Here is a 26766-nt window from a genome sequence, read left to right on the forward strand (position 1 = left end):
TTCCCCTAAAAAGCCAGCGTTCCTTTCAGGACAAAAGAAGGAGCCAAGGTAAGAAAGTAACAGTTTTTCCTCTTCTCCTCAAAGATAATGAAAGTGGCAGCCACCTCCGGACGCTGGGCCATTTCAACAACCCATGGGTTGACATACTTGTTCAGAACTGATTAACTTTTTTTAGACTGAGATGGCAGCAGGGTGGGTGCCTGGTACTTCAATCTGTTGGGAGTGAAACCCATTAGCACAGTTTGAAAAACGTGCTGCAAATTGCTCTGCCAATCAAATTAAGCCACTGTAATTCATTTATGACAAGAAGACATTCACAGGCTCTTTATCTGTTTATTAAGTGTATGGATACAAAAACTGGACAGTAATAAGTTACTGCTACGTGAAAATCTTAATATGTAATGACACCTACCTGGCCATTGGCTAATATTTTTTTCAGTTCAGCGGAAGACTTCTTTAAGCTGAAAAGGGAAGACATAATTTTTAATGGCAAGATCACTGACACCTCTGAACACTGTTCAGAATTCCAGACTACAATATGTCTTTGTTTTAGGTGAACACAGGGACTCCACACTTTGCATCCTTCTTCCTACATCAAACATTTACAAAAGTAACTGGCCATATGGCAAAGGTATTAATAAAAATCCTGAACCCCTAAAGCAAGACGGAAGCCTCCAATCCCAATGAAGCTAGATTACCTTACGGATTACTTCAGTGACCTTTCCTGGCTATTTAGTCCTGCTGCCTTTGGGTAGCCTTTCAGTGGCTATTTTATGTGGGCTCTGGCATCTGCTAAATACAAAGAACTTAACGATGCACAAGAAAACAGAACTTCAAAAGATAAAATAGCTTAAGTACGGATCTTTTACTACCATTGAGAGGTACAATTCAGCTTGCTGGGAAGCAAATGTGCAACAAACAAATTCTGGGGCTCACTGGTTGTGTCATCTGGCACAAGTCAGTTACTTATCCTCTCTGAACCTCAATTTCCTCTTTCTGTCAAATGGGGGAAATATCAACTTTATAGAGTAATCAAGAAAATTAAATATTACAAAAAGCCCACACACATTGTAGATATTAAGTAAATTTCAACTGCTTTCTCTTTGCTTTTCTGTTCTATAAGTGGGAGACTCATCTTTCAGAGTTATTTAAGAAACATGAAAATGTTCTTCTCTGGACACATATGACTTGTAAACACTTACAGGAATGAGTTTAGGGAAAGTGGCTAGGGAACACTCTGAAGTCCTTCTAGCTTTATTATGAGTTATGCCCACAGATGCCCACCCAGTTAGAGTGGTGTACAAAACAGCATCTCATCTCATCAATGTTCTAATTGGAAATGTAAAGCTTGTTAACTCTATTCTTTTTTTTTTTTAATTTTTTTTAACGTTTATTTATTTTTGAGAGAGAGAGACAGAGACAGAGACAGAGACAGAGCATGACCGGGGGAGGGGCAGAGAGAGAAGGAGACACAGAATCCAAAGCAGGCTCCAGGCTCCGAGCTGTCAGCACAGAGCCCGATGCAGGGCTCGAAAGAACCCACAAGCTGTGAGATCATGACTTGAGCTGAAGTCAGACGCCCAACTGACCGAGCCACCCAGGGGCCCCTTGTAACTCTATTCTTTATCTATTCTAACCCTCTATTCATCTACCAAATTAACTCTCTTCCCTCGTGCTAGTTACCTGTATAGATGCCTTTCTTTCCACCACACATTCCCCAAGACTGGGAGATCCCCGAGAACATGGACCACATCTAGATCACCTCTTTTCCACTCCCTTCCCATCCTTGAACCCAGCCAGGGACGTGGCACGTGCTAAGAATTTGATAAATGGTGGCCTTGGTTCTGGTTGTGATTTATTATATGGCAGTCACAGACACACATACACACACATGCATTTGGTACCTTGAGTAAGTTATACTTGATAAAGATCTCAGGCTTCATGTCTGACCACACTTGCTCTTTCAAGTTATGACTACTCTTCTTTCTAAATACTTCTTAAACTTCTGCTATGGTCAAATGCAGACTATGGAGCAACAGTCCCTACTTTCTCCAGATTTTACAAAACATGCCCTTAACCAAGGATTCTAACCTTTAATAATGTCCTCCCAAGTCTAAGAATTCATATACTGAAGTGGCAGTTAAGAATTTTGTAGAATGATAGGGCGCCTGGGTGGCTCAGTCAGTTGAGCGTCCGACTCTTGGTTGCGGTTCAGGTCATGATCTCACACTTCGTGAGACTGAGCCCCATGCCAGGCTCTGCGCTGACAGCCTGGAGTCTGCTTGGGATTCCCTCTCTCTCCCTCACTCTCTGCCCCTCCCTTGCTCGTGTTCTCTCTCTCTCAGAAATAAACGTTAAAAAAAATTTAATAAAATAAAAAAAAAAGAACTTTGTAAAATGAGACTAAGGCAGAAATATGTATCAAACAATAAACTACCAAAATCAATCCAGTTAAGAAAATAATAATAGCAGCTCTCATTTACTGCATGATTACCATGTGCCAGGCATGGTGCTAAATGCCATTACTCATTATCCTGATTTAATCCTCACAATAGCCCTGTGGGAATAATTTATAAAGGAAACAAAGGTTCAGGCCTTGCTCATTCATTCTCTCTCTCTCTCTCTCTCTCTCTCTCTCTCTCTCACACACACACACACACACACACACACACACACACACACACACATATTTTTTTTCCCCTGGGGAACACTTAGACCCCTTGTATTCCCACAGATGACTCCCAATTTAACAGTTACAATTATTGTAAAAACAGAAATAACAAAACAATGTCTAGGCAATGTTTCTCCACAGATACTCCATTATGTCACACAACTTGAAATAATAACATTTTGATTCAATGCATTTACAAAGCACCTTTCATCCAAGAAGCAAAACGTGATTCCTTAATACAGCTTCATCAGTCTTCCTAACGCTGGAGGTAGATAGATGAAAGTTTAAGCATCCCAATTTTATAGAAGGAGGGAGCCAAGATATTTAGGAAAGGCCTTGACTTGGCAGTGGAACCTGCATTCAGTAATTATGGCCAAGGAACACCATGTGGATTAGTAAGGTCATTTTAACAGTCACCCACCTAAGGCAAAGACCACTTCATGCTTTGAAAGTAACAGAGGAGAATGCTGATTTCATCCATTATGCCAATGTCTGACTACCAACTTGGTCTCAATAAAAAAAAAAAAAAAAATTTCTGGAAATTTCTTTGTGCCTCAGTTTACTCAGTATTTTGTTTATCTGTATAGTCACGGTGACTTAGATTATCCAAAAATCACTTTTCAAAACATCTTAAAATTTAAATGTGATGTTATTGCAACCTTGGTATGACACTTTAAGAGGGACACTGAGATATCTAAAGAAGAAGAAATGGGTGAGGAGACTAGAAATAAGGTATCAGAGAGGCTGAATGAGTTGGGAGAATTCAATTCAGAGACAAGACTTAGAGGGAATATAAATCTGTTCATCCACTCATTCATTCAAGCATTGTTGACCATCTCCTATGTGCCAAGCATCATACTGGGAATTGGGAATTCAATAATGAATATGCTGTAGTCACTGCTCTCCAAGAGTACAGAATTTGCTGGGGGACAGAAGCGACCGTAAGACAATGTGCTAACTGCCACAGTAAAAGCAAGCACCAGGGGATTGGGGAAATTATAGAGTGGGTACCTGGTGTTGACTACGAGGTGGGCAATCACCAGGGGTGGTTTCCAGAAGAAGGTAAAGCTCTGTTCTTCAAATCGGCCAAGGTTGGCCAGACTGAAGGTGAAGAAGGGGAGGAAAAGAGGAGGAAAGCAGGAAGGGCCAGGAGTGAGAGAAAACATGATCCACTGAGGGCTCCATGCATTCCTCAGCAAAGCTGGAATGTCAAGCAGGAAGGGGTCAAGTGGGCAGGGAACTTAAATGTGAGAGCCCATTGCTCACCAGTAGCCAAGGTTACACACTGTCCTAAAGGTTTTAAGGAGGAGCAGTCAGCCCTAAAGGGGGAATGATGGGCTCAGAATGCATGTTGGCAAGATCACTGTGGCTGCAGCATGGAGGAGGGGCTGCACATGGCAAGACTGTGGCTGTGGCCGTGATCTACAGAGCCCAAACTGCCTTGGCAGCAACGGGGGTATTGGCCAGTGGACAGACTCCAGCATGACAGAAGGCAGGCCTACAGGTGTAGGGACTGACTAGATGTGGCTCTGAGGGAGGCCCAGGAGGCAGTGAAAGATGACCAGCAAGTTAGCCACTGGGTGGGTGTGGGAGAATTTGCTGAGACAGGAAACCTACAAGTAGTATGTTTGGAGGGAAGACGATGGGAAGAGCTACCTAGAAGAGGGAACAGCCCTGCTCTGAGGGCCAAACAAAATCTTTACAAGCGGGTGCTAAAGGGAGACCCATCTTGGCTCATGACAAAGAATGTTCTAAGACAGAGCTATGTGAAAATGGAAGGGGCTGCCATGGCCAATAAAATGCATTCACGCTGCGAGGGATATTCAGGAAGTGCCTGGATGACCATTTGGCAAGGGCTGGGGAGTCAAGCATCGAAACAGAGCTGGATTAGATTGGTGCTCCTCTGACTCATTCTCCACAGCACAGGCAGAGGGTCTTTTATAAACAGAGCTGGACATCTGATGCTCACCAATGACAATACAAAAACGAAAACTAAAACAGAGGGCCCTGCCGACGTGGCCCATCCTGTCCCCTTCTCTCTGATCACTCCAATGTTCTTCTCCCCTCTCTCCACACTCGCCCAATCAGTACCCCTCCCTGGGCTCCAGCCAGACTGGCCTACTTATGAACACACCGAACAGGCCTTCCACAGATGCTCTCCCCTCCCTGTGAAATGCCCTTTGCTGGCTCTTGATGTGGCTAGGCCTTTCCCATCCTCCAGGCCTCTCAGAATGTCACTCTCCTCCGGAGAGTCTTCCCTGAACATGCTGTCTAAATCTAAACACATTCCTGCCCAGTGCTCTCTCTCTCCAAAACCTGCCTGCTTCCTTCATAACACTAATTATAAAGTGTGATTGTCTGTATTTGTTTGGGGTTTTTTTTCCCCCTGTATGTCCATTAGATAGCAAGCTCTAGAGGATAAGGACTACATTGTACTTCTCGTGCATAGGACAATACCTACTCAACAGGTGACACTCAATAAATACTTTTGATTAGTTGTCAACGTGGGACACAGAACATGGCCAATGCAGGGTGGCATATTAGAATCTATAGCAGGTCTCTTTCAAACTGCATTCCTCCCATAACAGAAGTCACTGCTGGAGGAGACCACCATCACTAGGTAGGAGGCTGTCACATCCCTAAGGAAAGATACTACAACAAAAGGCTGAGAACTACTAAATCAGATAGTCTCCAAAATTCTGTCCAATGTGAAAATTTTATGATACTCTGTGAATATACACTGTAGTTCTTTAAAAACCAAGCTAATTTACTCCTATTGTTAGAGCCAAATCTCAGAGAACTTGAAAAGTTATCCTGCCCCTTCTATGCCTTCCCATTTTTTTTTCAACTCTGTCTTGCTTTTTATACCATGATGAAATAAATGGAACCCAAAACACCAGAGAAAGTCCTTGTTTTTCCTCAAGGCTCATGGTGGGTCTGTCTGAACAACAACTTTTCTGGAAACAGTGGTAAAATTAAATGCCCAGCCTTCTTTGACCTGAGCATAACAAGTGACCCTCAGCCCCGGGCCTCCACTAAGCTGCAGGTATCGCCTGGCAGGGCCAAGCCCTAGAATGAGAACTAAAGACCTACCCCTTGTGACCACAAGACAGAGGATCCGCTAGTGGATAACGTGGTTGAGTGCATTTTAAGACAGAATGAATTGTTTAAGAAGAAAACACACTTTAAAAGTAGTGTGCTCACAGCAGGAAAGCTGGTAAGTAGATACACTGACACCATAATAAAGCAATCAAGGAAGCGACTTCTGAGGAGGAGACAGGAGGGTAAAAAGAGAGTCAGAAGGAGAGACTTTAAATTACCTACAGTTAAAGCCCTCTGGCAAAAGAACCAGGACTCTGGGTTAAGGAGGCGGACAGAAGGAAGAGGAGAAACCTAAACTATACCTCAGCCAATAAACAGCTGTGCGATACTGGTGACAGCTCTACACTTAGAAAAGCCTGGGACAGAGTGGAAGGGTCTTCTGGCTCAATGCCGGCTTTCCAGTCACCAGCGTGAACAGGTACACCCAGAGAAATCGCCTCCACAGCATCATCCTCAAGTACAGTAATGTGAGGTGCACTCGCTGAATAACTGAGGGTATAACCCAAATGACCTAGAACTCTATCAGCTTGAGCAGGTTGCTCCTTCCACTTGAGGACCGTGATGATCGGAAGCAACACTCTGAAAAGACACTCAAGTCTTTGGTATCCCCACAGCAGTGTAGGGTGCTGTTAGCATGAATGAGTGAAAATTATCTTCCTTCTGCAATAGCTTCAATGTTCTGTATGACCAAAGATACAAGAAGAGCAACATGGCTGGTCAATTTAAGTTCCATCACTTCGCTCTCTCCTGCCTCTTTCTGGTGAAGAGGTCAGTGGACAACAATGGTGCCAAAAGACAGACAATCAAGAAAAAAATGGTAAGTGTTACACAATTTACCCAACCAGATCGTCAAGGCACGGAAGGCACTGAAGTGAAAGGCACTACTGAATTCTCTGTGAAATTTGAAGACTGAAGGCACACCATTCCACAGACCAAAATTATTAGTTTAAAATGCCTCATTCCATCTTCCTCGGTGAGGTCCTTTCTCTGCAGTCAACACGTAGCTACAGTTACCCAACTGGTCAAATTTCTTCTTAGCCACATACACATTCGTATGGTCTTATAGAAGAGAGGTGTCATCCCACAAGCCTCATCCCCACCCCCAGCTCTGTAGATAAGCATGCTCATGGGCACACTTCACTTGCTTGCTCTTACCTATTGCTTGGAAGTGAATCCGGGACAGCTGGGCTGCCGTGTTGAGAGGGTCCAGCCCGGGTATTCACCTACAAGGAAAGAAAGAATCTCGATCAGTCTTGTGTTCCGAGGACACAGTTCCAATTAACCTATAATTTGCCACAAATTTCTCATTTCACTATGAAGGTTAATTAGCTTGTTGCTAGACAGACCCACGGTTGGAGTCTACTCGGTATATAGGTTACAGAACGGTACAACCCGTATGTTACATAATATACTTTTCCTGTTGTTATTCAAATACCTAAATGGTGTTGAAATAAAGGAGAGATAAATGGGAAAATTGCAATTCACTCTCCAGAACTGAATTCAATTCACTGTTTTGTTTTGTTTCATATACAAAACAATATGTTCAAAAAAGAACATGAAGAATACATCCCGAGGTTAGTAGTGAACCTCACGTTTTCATACCCTTCCAGCTCTAAAACCAAACAGAACACTGCAGAATGTTTCCTATTCACTGAAAAACGAGGTCCAAATAATTAATTATAAAATGCTTGAATCTAATACAATAGCCAGCTTTTCTTTCAAATGTGAAGCTGTAAGCAGAAATCCAGAATTCAAAAGACAAAGAACAATGAAAAGACATCAAATAAATATATGTTTCTAGCATAAATATGTCAAAAGAAGAGGAGGGTATTCTGTGTGCAATATGCTTAGGTGCTTAATTAATCACTGAAATGAACTCTGTATTTTCACGCAAATAAATCTTTGTGGACACCAGTGCTCAGAATCATCCTGAAGAAACGGATCCACAAAATGATTCAAAATAATAATAAAACAAAAAAATGTGGCCCCCAAAAAGCCTTCTATCCAAATATGTACACATATTGAGAAAATACTACAGATGAATCCCCCTCCGCATCCCCTTTGGAAAAAAAAAAAAAAAAGGATCGCTTGTCAGAGCTTGAGAAAGTGCAGTTTTATTTGACATTTCAATAAGTGGAACACAGCATTACAAATCCATCTAACTTTACTGAAACAATTATTGAAATTCGTACCTTCAGGCCATGTATGTTCCGTTCCCCAGGAGGCTTGCAGGCTGAAACAGTAATTGACTAAATTGTAGAACACATCAGGGCCATTTACAAATTTGCTCAAAATGAATCGTTTAAAAAGAAATGAGGGTGACACCAAAATTAGCAGAGAGAAATGATTGAAAAGTGGCTCCCAAGACCCAAAGTGGGAATTATGAACCAAGGTTTTTAACTTGCAGGAGTGAGCATTTATAAATGCAAAGAGCTTTCTGACACCACCTCATATAAATTCCAATTTCTGCTTAAAACATATAAAAATCAAGTTAACTGAGCTAAAATGATTAGATTCCTTTCATAATTCAAATTTCTGCAATCTTTCCTCAACTCTATTACATTGTATATCTGCTATCACTTAAACTACTTTGAAAATAGCTAGGGTTTTTTCTTTGAGGGAGGATGGTGGGAGGTTGGAGAAGGGTCTTTTAATGCCAGAAAGATGTTCAGAGACTCTAAAATGGAATATTCAAGTTTGAATACCAGTTTGCACAGCAATAATTAGTCAAATTTGTTAAAATACAAGGATATCACTAATTTTACTGCATTTTTTGCAAATCTTGACATCTTCTAATATTTAAGTCTAACGATAGAGCAGTGCCAGGAAAAATATTAATTTCCCGACACCACCAGGATGTACAGGTTAGTACTCTTCCAATTCAGCAGATGCTTCTTCATCAAATGTTAGAAATACAAAAGCGTCCTGCCCATTTTATAGGCTGCTTCCCTCTGAAAGCTATGGGTGCCCTCCATGTTGTATGTTGAGGGACTGTCAATTTTGATTGATTGTTTGGGAAGGATGAATTTGATTTTTTTTCCTCCTCCCTCAGATGTACATGTATTTCTCCTCTGTTTCTGACAACAAGGAATAAAACTGTTTAATAAGAAGATGTGGGTAATAATTACAAAGCGTATCAATTGTTTTAATTGTGTATATTTTTAGTACATTCAAATTTATTATGTTACTCTCCTAGAAAATATATCTAAACCTTAATAAAGAATTTTTATTTTTCTAAAATACATTAAAATTAGGACTCCAAATCTTTTCTCCATAAAATGGAAATTAACTTTTTGAACAAAACAAAAGTCACATACATTTGATGCCTGATCCTTGAGGGAACATTAATACTTCCTAAGACAACACTTCAGAGTATTTCCACTTAAGAACCCAGTACATTCACAAATTTCATTTAATAAGAAAGTGGCTAAGGAATCAGAGACAGGTGTCAATCTTACCTATTACCTAAACATGTGCCTCATTACTCAACTGGCTTCTCAAATCTTCATGACTGGAAATCTAAACAATATTCAAAAAAACCCAGTAACCTCGTATTTCCTAAAGTTATGGAGTCAGAAGCTGCATAAAGCTAGAAAGTTTTCATAGTTACCAATATTTAACATATCTTTTAACTACAGGGAGTATAGCAATGAGCTGGGAGTTACCATCCAAGGCAAATGTCTTACTTGGAATGAGAACATCTGAGGTTAGAACAAAATCGTTTTCTCCTATCTTTCTCACTTGTTCAGTCTAGAGATTCTTTGTAGCATGGGGCTTGACTGAAGAAACTAAGGTCTGGGAGGCCTCTAACCAACTAAGTATTAACCCAGTCAATCTGCCCAGTATGTCTATATCTTAATTGTCTAAGTTTGGGTAATCACATTTACCTATATAAAATATAGGTAAGTCAGAGTAGAGTGCCTGGGTGGCTTGGTCAGTTAAGCATCTGACTCTTGGTTCAGGTCAGGTCATGATCCTGTGGTTTTGTGAGTTCGAGCCCCGCACTGGACTCTGTGCTGGCAGCATGGAGCTTGCTCAGGATTCTCTCTCTCCTCTCTGCCCCACCCCCACTCACACTGTCTCTGTCTCTTTCAAAATAAATACATAAGCTTAAAAAAAATAAAAATAAAATATAGGTAAGCAAAAAGCAAGAATACAATAAACAGAGTCGTACAATAACATCCAAGAAACCATAGAGATAGGGAGATTGAATCTCATATTTAAAAAAATTTAAATATGGGGGCACCTGGGTGTCAGTTAAGTGTCTGACTCCCGGTTTCGGCTCAGGTCACAATCTCATGGTTTGTGAGTTCGAGCCCCACATCGGGCTCCGTGCTGACACTGCAGAGCCTGCTTGACATTCTCTCTCTCCCGCTCTCTCTGCCCCTCCCCTGCTCACTCTCTGTTGCTCTCTCAAAAATAAATAAATAAACTAAAAAAAAAATTTTAATATGGCCTGGAAGAACTTTATTTAATAATTTATTAGAGCCTAATAGGTCTGTTCTAGGACTACATGCGACAATCATATCTCATATACTGTCTTCTTTTAAGTATCTTCTCCCTACAATGTACTATTCTCTACACTCTTACCAACCCCCTGCAGACTGCCTCCAAGCACACTCCATGATTATTTTCATTTATATGCCCTTCCACTTTAAGCAAATCATAATTTAAACAAAATTCTTACTCAAAAGGTATACTAACCACTTAAAGCTGTTGTGGACTCTGAAATTATTTAATCTCTCTGAACCTACATATTCTCATCCATACAATGGAATCAGTAATACCTAATAGACAGAAATGTCAGAAAAATGAGAAATGATAACACTTAAAGGAATATTACTGCCTGAACAGAGCAGATGTCTAAAAAAAGGTTGTCACTGCCATGAGAGATGGCACAATGGTACAGACAAGAAGACTGAAAAGGACTGCTCATGAAAGAAAAGAAAAAAAAAAAAACTTTGAAAGATTTTGGATGAAGAAGAGTAAATCTTTTATTGGAGGGGGGAAAAAACAACAAAGACCCAGAGCATTGGAACTATGATTTTCCACGTTACTGTACTAGAGTTTGCTATAACAAAAGAGTTATTATGTCAAGTAGGGAAACAATTAATGGAAATTTTCCGCTGGTAAAGTATTCTTGTGGAGAAACAATTGTGAAACTTGCCCAATTCTCCCATCGTTGAAAATAACAAGAAGCAATCTGCATCCTTGTCACTGGCCTAATGCACAGAAATGGCAACATTCCTTTTTCTTTTCTTTTTTTAATTCATTTTTAGTCTTCAGGTACAACAGAATTGGATTAATCTTAATTTTTGTTTCACAGACACTATCAATGGCCCCATTTTGTTTACTTACTTAGCTCTTTAATGCATTATAATTAATAATGTACTAAGTACTCCCAATCCCACTGCCCACCTTAACACTAGAAAAGCATTACCCTTGAACCCAGACCTTCTTGTGGGCTGGCCACATCAGCTGCCTTTGGAGATTTGATCAGTGTAAATTAGAGTCTACTGGTTAACTGAACCATTCAACTTCAGAGAGTTACAGGTAATGAAAGTCTAGAATGGTTAATTGAAAAACCCATACCATGATTATCTGTACAGTATCAGTTGACAAAGATAAGATTATTTCTTTTTTTAATTTTTAATTTTTTTATTTTTTTTTAATATATGAAATTTATTGTCAAATTGGTTTCCATACAACACCCAGTGTTCATCCCAAAAGATGCCCTCTTCAATACCCATCACCCACCCTCCCCTCCCTCCCACCCCCCATCAACCCTCAGTTTGTTCTCAGTTTTTAAGAGTCTCTTATGCTTTGGCTCTCTCCCTCTCTAACCTCTTTTTTTTTTTTTCCTTCCCTTCCCCCATGGGTTTCTGTTAAGTTTCTCAGGATCCACATAAGAGTGAAAACATATGGTATCTGTCTTTCTCTGTATGGCTTATTTCACTTAGCATTAAGTTATTTCTAAAAAAGTTGGAGCATTTCCTTATCTGCTCCATCAGTTAAAAAAATATGAATTCCAAGTGGGGCAAGGTATCATGCGTGAAAGACTTAATGGTTTACATAATTAAACTGTTCTTTTTTACTATGATTCAAAAATTTTTAAGTTTATTTATTTATTTTGAGAGAGTGCATGCACACGAGCGTGCATGTGTGCAAGTGGGGGAGGGGCAGAGAGGGAAAGAAAGAGAATCCCAAGCAGGCTCCCCACCGTCAGCCCTGAGCCCAATCGATGTGGGGCTCAAACTCACGAACCGTGAGACCCGAGCCAAAGTTGGATGCTCAACCGGCTGAGCCACTGAGGCGCCCCTACTATTTTTCGAATTTTGAGGAAACATTAATATACAGTTGATCAATCATATCAGATAGGTGGCTAGTACTGCCAATCTAAAAGAAAAAAAGGAATATTAATTGACTTGGTGATTCACCAAAACTTACTCTCATCAGCTAATATTTTTTGGAGACTTGACAATTAAATTCCTATTTATGAAGATTTTCCATTATTTGGAAAATGTCACCCCAAAAAACCAAGGACTAAACATTATCAAAATTTCTCTCCTAAAACCCCACAGTACATCTTCGCTTCTGCACTAGCTGAAAGCTTTCTCCTCAACAGCAGCTTTGGCTACCATCATGAGCCACAATTTATAAATATCCGAAATTAAAGTCATTCATTTGCCTTGGTTTAGAAACCATGTGGACCCCCAAAGAGTTCTTTAAGCGAATGTAAGTATGTACTTCAAAAACAAAAAACAATCTAGTTAGTTTAATTTACTCTAGTAAATTAGATATTTTATCTGCCATAACTATAATACAGCCTGCAATCCCCACGATAATGAATACTTCTTTTGTTTTTTCAAATTAAGAGCTAAACATCATGTTATGTGCATTTAAACCTTTGGAAAACATAACTGTTGATGAAACAGTTTACTGAAATAATCATTGTTGATTAGAATTTGTTCAACATTACCTCTTGGAAATATCTGCAGAGGCTCTATTAACTGTCCATTTACTTGCTGTTCCATTACTGTGGAATAATACTGCAAAGAGATTATAGAAAGAGATTACTCAGTAATGTATGAATACTGGAATAGACACTTATGGGTTGTTTAATTCATAGTACTTTTGTAAATTGCTGGTATATACATATCAGCCTTGAGAATACTTTGTCCTATTTGCACATAAAAACGACTATATTCAGCATTGAAAGTCCAGTATAATGCTACCCTCCACTTTGTCGTTTGTTTTTAAAAGTAAAAATGTTGATTAAGAATTTACTGTTTGATTTCAAGAAATATTTTGAAAATGACATGTATTAAAAATGACACAAAACGCTTTTCAGTGGAAACTTCTCAAATTGCTTCTTGTTCTTTTTTTCTGGGTTTTGCGAAGCAAAATGAAGACACTTCCCACCTAGCCTGGACCTGTGTGCCCGGCAGATCAAACATTATACATATTTGTGTTAAAAATGTACACACAACGGGAATCTAAATCATAGACTGTGGAAAAAGCAAACAAGGTATGACCTGTCCAAAGATGACAGGATTAATATGACAGAAAGGTAGCTCAGTTTTAAGCAAACATACCTTTCATGCTTCAGTCTTTTAAACACTTTAGCACAGATCAAATTTCACTTTAAAATTCTGGGCACAAAACATAAAGTTCCAAGTGAAAAAGCTTTCACACTCCTTCATAAACACAAATTCATTCACCAGGTTATATTATGGTCTGATTCCCATTTTCCTTAATCTGCTAATTGGTGAGCATATGTCCACCGAACTTGGAGACGGCCTCTGTGCCCTCACTTCTTTTACCACGTGACAAATAACAAAGTAGAAAATGTCAACGATGAAAACAACTGATTTTGTGTTTTGTGGGTTGTCACACACAGAGCAGAACTCTCCTTTCATTCTTGCTGTTTCTATATTAAAACCACATACACGTTATGTAACTGCCACATTTGGGAGACATTCTTCCTTGATAATCATTACTTGCTGACATTCCAAAAAAGTCTTCTTTAGCAGACACAGACACATCTTCCTAGTGCTTTTACGTACGTTAAAATCATTACAAAATCAAGGGTTTTGTTTCTGTTTTTGTTTTTTTACAAAATAAAGGGAATTATGTGATTCTACATCATCTTGGGAATCACAAGTTAACAATCTAAGGCTCTTTGTCCTGAAAACAAACAAAGTGAAGTGAATTTTTGATAGCTGTGGGCTGATACAAGTGTATCCTCCTCTCCAAGGACTTTCAAAGTGTAAAGGAAACTGATCCTCTCCTTCTGTGGACGGAGAAGCCTAGATACACACGGCATAAACATGTGTGACACACGCTCTGGAATACATACCAAGGCGAATGTCATTCAGGAGACTATATTCCTTAAAACCACAGAAATAAACCGCTCGCCATTACTCAAACAGTGATGACAAGTAAATGAAATATCAATCATGTAGGCTGTCAACCTTTTGGGACAGCAATAACTGTTAACAAGTAGTCTGGAAAAATTGTCCAAAAATGACTTGTCCTCGGCACACAAGTATTTGAGGTTTCCATGGAAAATTAAGATGCCAGTGGCTATTTGGAACATTGCTCAGGTATTCTTTTTAATGGGAAATTTGCCGGTTATTGATCCACAGCATGTACCCCCTTGGTTCTGGAAGGCTGCAAGCAACTTTCCAATCAGTGGCTGTCAAAAAAATTACTGCCTTTTTATACTGATACAAGACAACAGCAGTGGCGGTGTTCTCCTATAGTTAATGCTTTTCTTTAATTAACTGCTATGTACAATAGGTTAGTAATTTCAGTTACTACTTCACTACAGTCCTAGAAATCAAAACGAATAAAATATCTTTATGCTTTGTCTAACAAATTAATTATAGAGTTGTCTGAAACTGGTGCTTGGGGTCAAGTTTGAAAACAAATAACCTCAAATGTAAAGGGTCAGAACAGGTGCAATGCATTTTTTCCTACTATAAAACCTTGCATGCATGAAATTGACCTGTTTTCCAACTTTATTTATTTGCCTCCTAAAATAAATAAATAAATTTGGTTTCCCTTTCATTTCAGACCTGTGCCAAATCAACTGGCAAACTATACATACGTTTATAACCATTGCACAAATTTTTCGGCCACGTATAACCATCTCTTTATGCTACCTTTAACACAGTCACAGTAATGATATTAAGTGTGCCACTTGCCAGTATCTGTAAAGCAAGTAGTTAGCATTTCCTTTTTGTTTTCCACAGTTCTTCCAAATCCAAGGGACATTTTTTTTCCTGCTGAAATACTGGGTTTGATCTCTGTTTGTATTAACAGAGAATCTTGTGATCCATACAGCAAAGTAATTCAGCATCAGAAGCACACCGTAAAGGGTGGTAATTAAACCCATGGCTTGGGCCCACTCCAGACAAGCAACTCCGAGGAGCAGGCCCTGTGAGGGCCAGGGTGGGGCTGGCAAAGAGGCACCAGGCCTAAGAGCTCAGGCTGCAGCATACCGAGCGTTCTCGAAGGGACGAAGATATGGCACGGGGTCACGCGTACCTCCCGGCCCAGAGCAGTCCTGACAGGCCGTGTGTGCACCTGTGCTGCCCAGTGAGACGAGCAAGGCACTTGGGGGACTCACAGGGCCCCGATGTGGGGAGTGGCCATTCCCCAGCACATAAGTTGGGCAAGGAAATAGTCGCCGCCCCTCGGATTACGAAGATGCTACACAGCCAGAGGAGTGCCAGGAGACTCACTTGAGGGGCAGACGGGCTAACACTGAAGCTGGGGAGCAAGGGATTTCCAGATCCAGGCAATCTCTCAGTGTTTTTAGATATTCTCCTTTTAAAGAGAGCCTTTCCAATTTTGTTCTCAATAGTGATAAAACAAGCAATGACTTCTAACAGTCCAAACCAAATTGAAGAAGAAAACCCAAACAAATAAAAAGCTAAATCTTACATGCCAAGATACTTAAAAAAAATTTTTTTAATGTTTATTTATTTTTGAGAGAGAGACAGTGCAAGCGGAGGAGGGGCAGTGAGAGAGAGGGAGACACAGAATCCGAAGCAGGCTCCAGGCTCTGAGCTGTCAGCACAGAGCCCAACGCGGGGGCTCCAACTCACAAGCTGTGAGATCATGACCTGAACTGAAGTCAGAAGCTTAACCAACTGAGCCACCCAAGTGCCCCTATGCCAAGACACTTAACATGGCTTGGACAGCAAAGTAACAGTGACCATTTTAACATTAATGGGGGCATAATCTGAAGCTATCCAAATAACTTCCTAAACGTAATCTTTATAATCCTATCCTGGCTCTTATTATCCCTAACACAGAGCTGCATAATAGCAGGTGTTCAATAAATATTTACTGACTGAAATAATTCTGATTCTGCTACCTAACCCTTGTTTCCTCCAAACGAGAGTAAAGATAGCTGGTCCATTATACAGGGTGGCCGTGAAGTTCCAAACGAGACAGCAGCAAGAGAAATTTCTGAAGGCACTTTGCCAACTGTAATGTATTCTTGGTGTTTGAGAAATTAAAAAGTGAACCTCTTACCATTGAAACAACAGCACTTTCTGAATAGAAGTGTTCCCAGTTAAAAATACAAAAATAGCTACGTGTAAAAAGTACAAAATATCGTGCTCAGACTGAGTACCTCAGCAGCAGTCATAAAATGTGTTTTCTGCTGGTGCTCCTGGCAGAATCCGTTACGTGCAGTAATTGCAGCAATAATCAATAAGCTAACGGAGTAAAAGATTAATCAGTTTTGTGATTGCTAATGGAATCTCCAGTACCAGACTCAGATTAGTTTGAGTCCCTCTGAGATGTTCCTCAAAATCCTTAAACAATTTTAATAAGGATGTGACAAAGTTTAGCACAGTTATCCAAAAATCTAATTAATTTGAAACAGAGGGCCAGATTCAACGAGGGGATAGCAAGTACAATTCTTGGCTTGTTTTGTTTGCAAGTTTATCAAACAGTGTTCCTATTTGTTATGAACCTAATTCTAATTCCAACAGCACAATTCAGTCAATAATTACAACATTTTTTGTCTTCATGGAAATCTGTCTTATAAAAAACTTGAGTTCCCAAACAGCACCGTTTCATTTTACAAGGCACAAGTTCTCTATTAAAAGAGAGAGAGACAGAGACATAGGGAGATACGCACACATACACAACCACTTATAGACCACCTACTGTGTACTAGGCTCAATACGAGCTATTTCTGTTTATTCATTTAATTTCTCACAACCCTATCCTGTCCTGGGAGTATCGTTCATAGATGAAACAAAAGGTTTATCGGTAAACAACAGCAACAAAAATACTTCTTTCGTGTACTCAGAACATAAAATGTATGTTTACTATTTAAGAGTCCAAAGGTCAGTTACCTCTTATTTCTCATACCTCAAAACATTTAAAGAAATTGGGCTATTGGGCAGACTGCCGAGCTGGTGGGGAGAGTGGCTTCTTTAGTTACACCCTGTTTGGGTTCAGCCATGTCACCGATCTTTTCACACACTGGGGACACATGGCACCGCGCTGACGGGTGACCTCTCCCTCCCTCCTCAGCACCCCCTCTGGTTTTCCTCCTCCTTCTCTGCCCACTCAACTCAGTCTCCTGTAAGTGGTTCTTTCTCCTCCCCTCCTTTAAATGCTGGAGCTCCCCATGGTTTTTCATCAACCTTCTCTTCTTATTTTATACTCTCCTTGAGTTAACTTCAGCCACTTCAAAGGTTTCAATTACCAGAGGAGTCATTGAGACTAATTAGGAGCTGATGAATCACAAATCTTTATTTCCAGCCCAAATCTCTCTCCTAAGATTCGGAACATACCAAACTGGTTATCCAGAGGCCTCTCGAATTCAACAGGTCTCTACCTTTCACACCCTCCCTCGTGCCCTAGACCCATCTTCCACCACCTGGGCTCCCTGTCTCGGTCAATGACATCACAATGACCTAGTTTCCCAAGCCAGATAGCTGCAGGTAAGCCAGACCACCTCTCTTTCCTTCTTCCCCATACTTAATCAACACCGGTTTTATTAACCCTACATCTTCCTAGCTTCTCAATTCCCCAAGGTTGGGCCCTCCATAGTCTAGCCCACCTTCTTTCCCAATCTCATGTCATACCCTTCCTGCCTCCCTGTCTGTTCTACACTGAATCCCAGGTAGCTCCTCCTGAATGCACCAGCTGCCCTTACACCTGAGCCTCTGACACACTGTTCTCTCTTCCCTGTCCCTTTGTCCCAGCTTACTCCATCCAGACACCACCTTCTTCAGGAAGCCTCCTCTGTCCCCAAAGCTACACCAGGTGCTCCTTCTTGTACTCACAGAGCACCTAACACTTAAGCATATTAGAGCACTTATCACTCTCCCTGGCAATTATGAGTTTTCATATCCTCCCACATTGAACACTGTTGGCTTTTTTGTTAATCTCCCTGAATGGACCATGGGCTCCTTGAAGGAATGAACTATATGTTCACTGTACCTGCACCACCTAGCATAGCACTTGGCCACATAGCTGCTATCCCATACGTATTTATAGTATAAAACTGGCTGTACAGGGGCGCCTGGGTGGCTCAGTCAGTTGAGCGGCCGACTTCGGCTCAGGTCATGATCTCGCGGCCCGTGAGTTCGAGCCCCGCGTCAGGCTCTGTGCTGACCGCTCAGAGCCTGGAGCCTGTTTCGGATTCTGTGTCTCCCTCTCTCTCTGATCCCCCCCATTCATGCTCTGTCTCTCTCTGTCTCAAAAATAAATAAACGTTAAAAAAAAAATTTTTAAAAAAACTGGCTGTACAAATAAGTGAGCAAATCAGTGAGTGATCTCAGGTCCTAGCTCTACGTTTACTGGTTGTGTGACCTTAAGAAAGGCACCCACTATGTGCGTCAGTAGCCTCAGCTATAAAAATAGGGACAATACCTGCCTTGCTCACCTCGTAAAGGTATTAAGAAGATCAAATCAAAGGAAGCAGTATATGGGAACCCTTCTATAAAGTACCTGTAAAGAATCTTGAAATAGGGCACAGGGCTATGAATCTCCCCCTTCCAGGCAACAGTACATAGAAGAGAAGCGTTCGTAACAATAGGGTAACATAGAAACCCCAAACAAGATCACTGTTAGACCAAGTACAGAGGTAGATTTAACGAACTGCTTATCAAGGCTGAGTCAGTGCCCCTCCCTTTCCCTCCATTACTACAGTACTATAAATAATAAAATAATTAAAAGGGTATTATAAGGAATCATGTCTATTTTTCTTCTGGAAGTTAATCACGGGCAGGGGCCCTGTCTTGTGTATTTTAGTGTCTTGTAATACCTCTTGTATCTTGCGGAGGTATTAAACTGGAGTCTATATGGGCCTTAGGAGAGCCTTCAAATTCCTGAAATTATATGTGAAACATTGCATTGTGTCAATTTTTTGGGAAGAGAATAAACAACTTTCCTCACATTTTCAAATAGGCCTGTGTCCCTAAAAACCTAAGAAGTGACGCTGTACAGTGCCCAGCACTGTGCCTGACACATAAGAGTGCTCCACAAATGTTTACGGGAAGGAGGCAGACAGGAGCTGATAGAGACGTGGCAGCTCGTTTCATTGCTCATACCTCCTAACTTACTTGGTGGCAAGTCTTAGATATCAAATCGCATCAAATCAGGTTTATACATTATTCTTCTATACACGTAACAGAACAGTTTCCTAAACCTCTCCTTAACATACCTTCTAACAGTACAGTGTTTCAACCTATGAGGAATAAGTATGCTGGTTTTTTCCTACTAATGATAAAATTTTCACATTCCTGTTCAGTCAATACTGCAAGCATACCCCATTATAGGTAGCTCAGTCAGTAATTACAGCAATAATCAATAAACTAACCAACTATTTGCAGTCCATAGTTAATTTATTAGTTTTCCCAGTGAAGAGCCCAACAACCTGAACTCTGTTAAATGGATACAAATTCAATTAGAACACTACTTAGCGCGTCCTCAGTTACACTTTCTTTTGGTTATTTCTTATACTTTACATTGAGAGGCTTTCCTTCTATGGACGCTGACCTCTCAGGAAGCACACAATTGCTCCAGCAGTCAAAAATAACATATAAAACTAATCTATTGGTTGAATACCAAATTAATAACTGCATTTACGGATCTGGCTTCAGATCCCCCCACTTCTCAATAGCTCACTGCCCCTGCCTTGAGGTACTACAACGTATACACGCTCTTCCTTGGACTCTAGACCAAGGGTCCCCACATGGTCACGGACAGATTAGATGATGAGAAAGAAAATCACAATGAAAAGTCTTACAGTGAAAAGGTCAACAGGGAACAACTCTGGGGCCTATTTATAGGCTAATGTTATTGGATGGATGCATTTATTAATGATTTGGAAGTGAAAAAGACAGTAAGTTGGCCACACTTAATGATAACACTGTTTGTTTTGAATAGTAAAACCGTAAAGGACATTAGGGAGCCCCAGATGGTCTTAACAGAGGTTTGGATAGCCGATGGCAGATGAACTTCAACTTGGCTAAGTTTAAGGTAATGTGTGTTGGCAGAAGGAGTTTAAATTTGTATTCAGCAATGGGTCCAAAACTTGTAGGAACCTCCTGGATGGAGCTTTCAGAGTCATCCACATGGTCAGCGTGGGGCAGTGTCTACACTAACCTTTCATCTGATTTCTAGGCTGCAGCAATTCTGCTGCACTTCTAAAGAAGAAGTTTAAATACCGTAGTCCCCCCTTATCTGTGGTTTCACTTTCCATGGTTTCAGTTACCTGTGGTCAAAGGCAGTCCGGAAACAAATGATCCTCTTTCTGACATACTGTCAGAAGGTCAATAGTAACCTAACACTAGGTCACAACGCCTACGTCATTCACCTCACTTCATCCCATCATGTAGGCATTTTATCAACTCTTGGCATCACAAGAAGTGTGAGTATAGTACAATCAGGTATTTTGAGAGAGAGAGACCACATTCACATAACTTTCACTGTAGTATATTGTTGTAACTGTTCTATTTTATTAGTTATTGTTGTGAATCACCTGCTATGCCTAATTTTAAATGAAACTTTACCACAGATATGTATGCATAGAAAAGACATGGTATATATAGGGCTTGGTACTATCCACAGTCACAGGCCTGCACGGGGTGGGGGGGAGGGGATCCTGGATCTTATCCCCCACAGATAAGGGAATCTGCCACTTAAAACAGGATCATCAGGGGCGCCTGGGTGGCTCAGTCAGTTGAGCATCCGACTTCAGCTCAGGTCATGATCTCATGGTTTGTGAGTTCAAGCCCTGTGTCGGGCTCTGTGCTGACAGCTCAGAGCCTGGAGCCTGCTTCGGATTCTGTGTCCCCCTTTCTCTCCGCCCCACTCCTGCTCGTGCTCTATCTCTCTGTCTTTCAAAAATGAATAAACACACACACAAAAAAATTTAAAACAGGATCATCAGGCCATGCAGGGAGCAGGCCAAATGTGACATTCTCTCACACTTTATTTAGCCATCCATTTCCAAGAATGCTTGATAAAGATCCAGCCTACTGCTCAACTTCTATTACTTTTTTAAAGTTCATTTATTTTAAAAGAGAGAGACAGACAGACAGACAGCACACGAGGTGAAGAGGGGCAGAGAGAGAGGGGAGAGAGAGAATCCCAACCAGGCTCCGCACTGTCAGCACAGAGCCCGGCATGGGGCCCAACCTCACGAACCACGAGATCATGACCTGAGCCAAAACTACGAGTTGGACACTTAACCTACTGAGCCACCCAGGTGCCCCTCAACTTCTATTAAAAAATGAATCAATAGGGGCGCCTGACTGTCTAAGTCTGTTAAGCAAGCACCCGACTCTTGATTTCAGCTCAGGTCATGATCTCACAGTCATGAGATTGAGCCCCGCATCGGGGGGTCCTCCCTCTCCTTCTACACTTCCCCCACTTGTGCACTCGTGTGTGTGCTCGGTCTCTCTCTTTCAAAAAAAAAAAAAAAAAAAAAAAAAAGAATAAATAAAAAGGCAGGTGGGAATGAGTAAAGAACATATAATAAGTAACAGTAACAGAGAAACATAGAAAGAAGCAACTTGTTTTGAAATTTTCTATTACTTAAATTTATACCTTTTTGGACACATTGCCTAGATTGATAATTTATTGAATCTCTCTAACCCTACTGTGTTGTAGCATATTTACATTGATGTTTCAGATATATGTAGAAAATATCCCTCTTGTTTCCCGTAAGAATAGCCCTAAGAGAACAGAGGTTCCTTAAGAGCTGCCAACAAGGGCCTAGTCAATTGGGTATGCCCCAAAGCAGTCCGACTGCTAGAGGTCCATCACTCCCCTGCAGCCCACATCTCCTTTGAAGACAAGCTCCAAGCCAGAGCCCCCCCAAGGGGCTAACTGAGGTACCGCACGGCTCTACTGCCTCGCACCAACTGCCTGGACACGGGACCCCAGAGGAACCAGACAGCCCATAGCCTACGCTGAGCCCTCCACGGAGATGAACTAAAGCCATGCTAATGACAAAACACTGGTGGTCCAAAGCACCCCAGAGTGCCCTGGTGGCACCCCCGCTGAGGCCTGCTTGTGCTGGCTGGAGATTTCCTTTGCTTCCAGAGCCACATAAGCCCCTTGTTCTGATGAAAACTCCAGTATGCTTCTGTTCCTCACAAGCAAAGATGCCCCAAGATATTTCACAACAGGGGCTAACGGAGCTAACTAAGCAGCTACCGCATGTTTGTCACTATTTCACAGGCATCCACATGTCCCAAGCAACACAGAGAAGGGAGTTAAAATAATCTGCTTCTGAACAAAAGTTTTATTCTTTGACTAGGATGAGAAAACAAGATATTATACAGCTTAGAGAATGTCATTTTTTAAGTTAAGAAAAAAAGAGTAATTTCCAAAACTATGTATTTATTTCCTTTGGTTCAGCTTGCCCACTGTTTGTACCACTTCCCCACCCTCCCAGGAGAACACGCTGCACGACCGTTGTGTGGGTGAGCCACACTTGTAGGGAGCCAGCCACTCACCGAAGACTGAGCTGATTTTGCTGGTACAAAGTAAGTTCAAAGCAGAGCCTACTTAACATGGAGCATATTGAAATGCACCAGGTGGAAAATGAGCTTCCAACCTCTTGGTCTTTGAAGAAAACTTCCCAACAGCAAAGGCCCTGATGCTGTTAAATGTTCAACTCCTAAGTGGGCAACAAATTTTGTGGTAAAACTCAGCCTATAGATACGGATGAAATCTTTAAAATTTCAAAAACCCACAAAGTATTTTCTATATTCCTATTCAAACTCAGGCACACTAACATTCCAGTAAACAGCATTCTTTTTTGATATCAGGAAAAAAGAAGTATTTGCAAAGCTTCCTCAGCAGGACCTCAATAGACGCCAAAACAAAAACATCATTTCAAACCACCAGGAGTAAAGACACTGAGAGTCTTCCCATTCACTGGCAACTTGACCTCCAACTGAATCTGACCTCTGTGGGCCTCATTTTCCTTATCTACAAAATGAAACAGTTGGACAAGACTTCTAAGGCTCCCTTCCTTCCAACTCTACTTGGGTAACTGCATGATTTTAGAGGCAATCTCCAAATTATATATACTTGGATAAAGCTAATCATATCCCAATTTACAAGGTGCTACAGAGGTCAAGGAGTATTTTCCCTCATGGTACCCAACATCTAAAAAGGTACACTATGGTCAAGTATACCAAAGGGAATACTTACACTCCAGTAAAACACAAGGTCTCTGCATAATGGGAGGCATTACAGTTAAACTTGTCCCATACTCTTCTGGCAACATGGAAAAATGGTATAAAGAGACAGAATGGGCAAAATGAAGAAAATTACTCTTGTTAATACTGTGCTCCACTCATACAAGCCTCTCGGTATCGAGAGAACCGGGTGTAATAAATCCTGTACCAGACACAGGATTTAGCAGAAACAAGTATGAATCCATTTACAAACGCAAGATGTACTGCTGGGTTTCTTAATGAAAGGTCACCCAAAAGCAGAGGTTAACTTTAAAATAACCCCCTCCTATAACCAGGTCTCAGTGATAGATAAAGCTTCACATGAATCAATAAACAAGGCCCAGCACTGCTGTTTGATGCTGAAAGGAAATGAAGCCAGCTCTGCCAGACAACGAATACAAAAAGACGGAAGGAGAGAAGCAACATTCTGTCTTTAATCTTCCCAGAAAATGAGAGGGGGAAACAAGAACATCAACAACAACAACAACAACAGTAAACCATAGTAAGGGAATATTTAACAAGGTCCTTTAAATAATTGGCAATGATCAGGTATTTAGTTTTCAGAATATGTAGGTTGGGTGTACTTTTTTTCCTAATAAAGCATTTCAGATTCTAATTAAAAAAATACTTTATGGAGGAATTAAAAAGATACAATAGTGTCAGAGGAAAAGCCATGATCCCAGAAGTGGAATATTCTAACAACATAACTTACAAGAAACTACGCTATAAAAACAGATTGTTGATTAACACAAACTCATAACAAAACGCAGAGAGCGATCACAATGGTGCTGTAATAACACTTGGCTGCTGGATTCTCTCAATACATTAAATATCTCCTTGGAGACCAAATTACTTTACATTTTCTTAAAAGACAATTTATTATAGCTTTGTTTTCTTCTCATTATCTCTTAAAAATATATCTAATGAAGAAAAGAATACAACTTCTAAATAACTTACATAAAACGGTACTAATGTGTGACAACAGACTTGGGTTTAATATGTTGGTTATTATTTAACAGCACACGACAACTTATTGTCATGACAAATCCTTACCACGATGCGATACTCTGTGTCACATGTATCAAAAACCACTGTATGCCATTATTATGGCACACATAAAATTAACAGCCTAAGGCTGCTAGCAATTTAAATAATTGATAAGTTTTCAATTAAAAAGGCAACATTTTCAGGTCTAATACGAAAATCTATTTAAATTACTGATAAAAACTTATGCTTCCGTTGGCCCAAAGCCAGAAAATGCCTGCATTCAAGGGAGAAGAAAGTAATTTTGCAAGTTCCAACCCAGACATTGCAAATTTTCTTTTTAATTCTATTCAGAGATCCAAGCTGTTTATTCATTTACCCTTTGTAATCAGTGAAAAAGAATGATTAAGGGATTTCTGGTAAACGTGTCTCTACTTTTGTTTTCCCTCTATGGATTTTAAAGAAATACTAAGGGGACTGAAAATTTATTAAATTTGACAAGAAAAACTAAGGTGCACTTTACAGAAAATATGTGCTCATCTCTCAGTATCTCCCCTATGCCACCACCCAGATCCTGGATTCAAAAATTTTTTCAGGGTCAAAATGAACCGAAAGAGTAGAGACCATGCAAGTTTTTCCTAATAGATCAGCGACTGAGGACTATCAACCAAAATCTTTTTTTTTTTTTTTAATTTTTAAAATGTTTATATAGCTTTGAGAGAGAGAGAGAGAGAGAGAAGGAGCCAGAGCATGAGCGGGGGAGGGGCAGAGAGAGAGAGGGAGACACAGAACACGAAGCAGGCTCCACTCTCTACGCAGAGCCGGATGCGAGGCTTAAACCTACACTGTGAGATCACGACCTGAGCCGAAGCCTGACACCCAACCGACTGAGCCATCCAGGCGCCCCTCAACCAAAATCTATTGTGACATTAGGCCCAAACGGTTCTCCTTAGGACAAATTGGAACCCAAAGGAATTTCAATCATAAGAACCAAGACAGATCAAAATGGCAGCCAACCAATGTTTTGTGCGCTTTTTGAGGAAGAGGCTCCCCTACTCTCTATTTTTTAAATGTTTATTCAGAGCCCAACTCTACATAAACAGAACACATAAAGCGAACAGGATGGTAGGGCTATCTCAGTAGATAAGAGGAAAAGGAAATCCATTTAGGCTTTAAATGACTTAAAGCGTATTATCTCTCTCAGGGATATTTTCATTTTCATTTAAAAAGATTTTGCTCAAACATTTAGAATCAGAAGACAAGAACATAAGTTAAAATTCTTTGAGGACTTCAGATTCCCGGCTATAAATATTTAAGTGAATTAATGAGAAAACCTGGACCTGATCAGCCAGACCACAATGCACGGGCCACTGCCAATTCATAAAAACGTCTTCGCCATCCACTAAAAGTAAAGACTATTGGGGCACCTGAGTGGCTCAGTCAGTTGAGCATCCGACTTCAGCTCAGGTCATCATCACACAGTTCATGAGTTCGAGGCCCGCGAGGGGCGTGCTGCTGTCAGTGCGGATCCCACTTTGGGTCCTCTGTCCCCCTCTTCCTTTGCCCCTCCCCCACTCTCTGTCTCTCTCAAAACTGAATAAGGATTTATTTAAAAAAAGAAGAATATTGAGGCGCCTGGGTGGCTCAGTCAGTTAAGCGTCTCAGGTCAGGATCTCATGGCTACAAAGTTTGAGCCCCTGTGTCGGGTTCTGTGCTGAGAGCTCAGAGCCTGGAGCCTGCTTCAGATTCTGTGGCTCCCCCTCTCTCTAACCCTTCCCTGCTCATGTTCTATCCGTGAAATATAAATAAGCATTAAAAAATTAAGAAAAACAATAAAGAAGAATATCAGTTCACTATGTTGTACACCTGAAACTAATATAACATTGTATGCTGACTATACTTCAATTTAAAAAAATAAGAAGAAAAAAAAATGTAATGTGTTTTACCTAAAACTAAATTTACTCACTTTATTATTTATTTTATTTTATTTTATTTTATTTTATTTTATTTTATTTTATTTTATTTTATTGTATCTTATTTTATTTTTAAGTAATCTCTACACCCAACGTAGGGCTTGAACCCACAAGCACACTCCCCCAACTGAGCCAGCCAGGTGCCCCTAAATTGACTCACTTTAATGGTCACCTTTACTTTTGAGATTATGCATTGCCCACCATTTCTAACCTTTAAATGACTCTATTTGTTAGTAAAATGATGGTTAACAGTAGGCAATTTTTATTAGTTTATTTTGTTAATGTGTTTATTTGGCAAAAT

The 26766-nt window shown here is 40.5% G+C and overlaps 1 protein-coding gene across 8 annotated transcripts in view; it reads right to left on the reverse strand.

Annotated features, from left to right (window-relative positions):
* Positions 1 to 26766, reverse strand: part of MAP2K5 (mitogen-activated protein kinase kinase 5) — a 271133-nt gene that overhangs the window by 219788 nt on the left and 24579 nt on the right. For all 8 annotated transcript variants that reach the window (XM_019441682.2, XM_019441683.2, XM_019441680.2 and 5 more), the window contains exons 4-7: positions 12753 to 12822; positions 7966 to 8006; positions 6929 to 6996; positions 413 to 461 (exon numbers count right to left, since the gene is read on the reverse strand). In XM_019441682.2, the coding sequence (XP_019297227.1) occupies positions 413 to 461; positions 6929 to 6996; positions 7966 to 8006; positions 12753 to 12822 (228 nt within the window). The remainder of the gene's footprint in view (positions 1 to 412; positions 462 to 6928; positions 6997 to 7965; positions 8007 to 12752; positions 12823 to 26766) is intronic.

This window comes from Panthera pardus, unplaced genomic scaffold (genome assembly GCF_024362965.1).
Source record: "Panthera pardus isolate Hobbes unplaced genomic scaffold, ASM2436296v1 HiC_scaffold_24, whole genome shotgun sequence".
Lineage (NCBI taxonomy): Eukaryota > Metazoa > Chordata > Mammalia > Carnivora > Felidae > Panthera > Panthera pardus.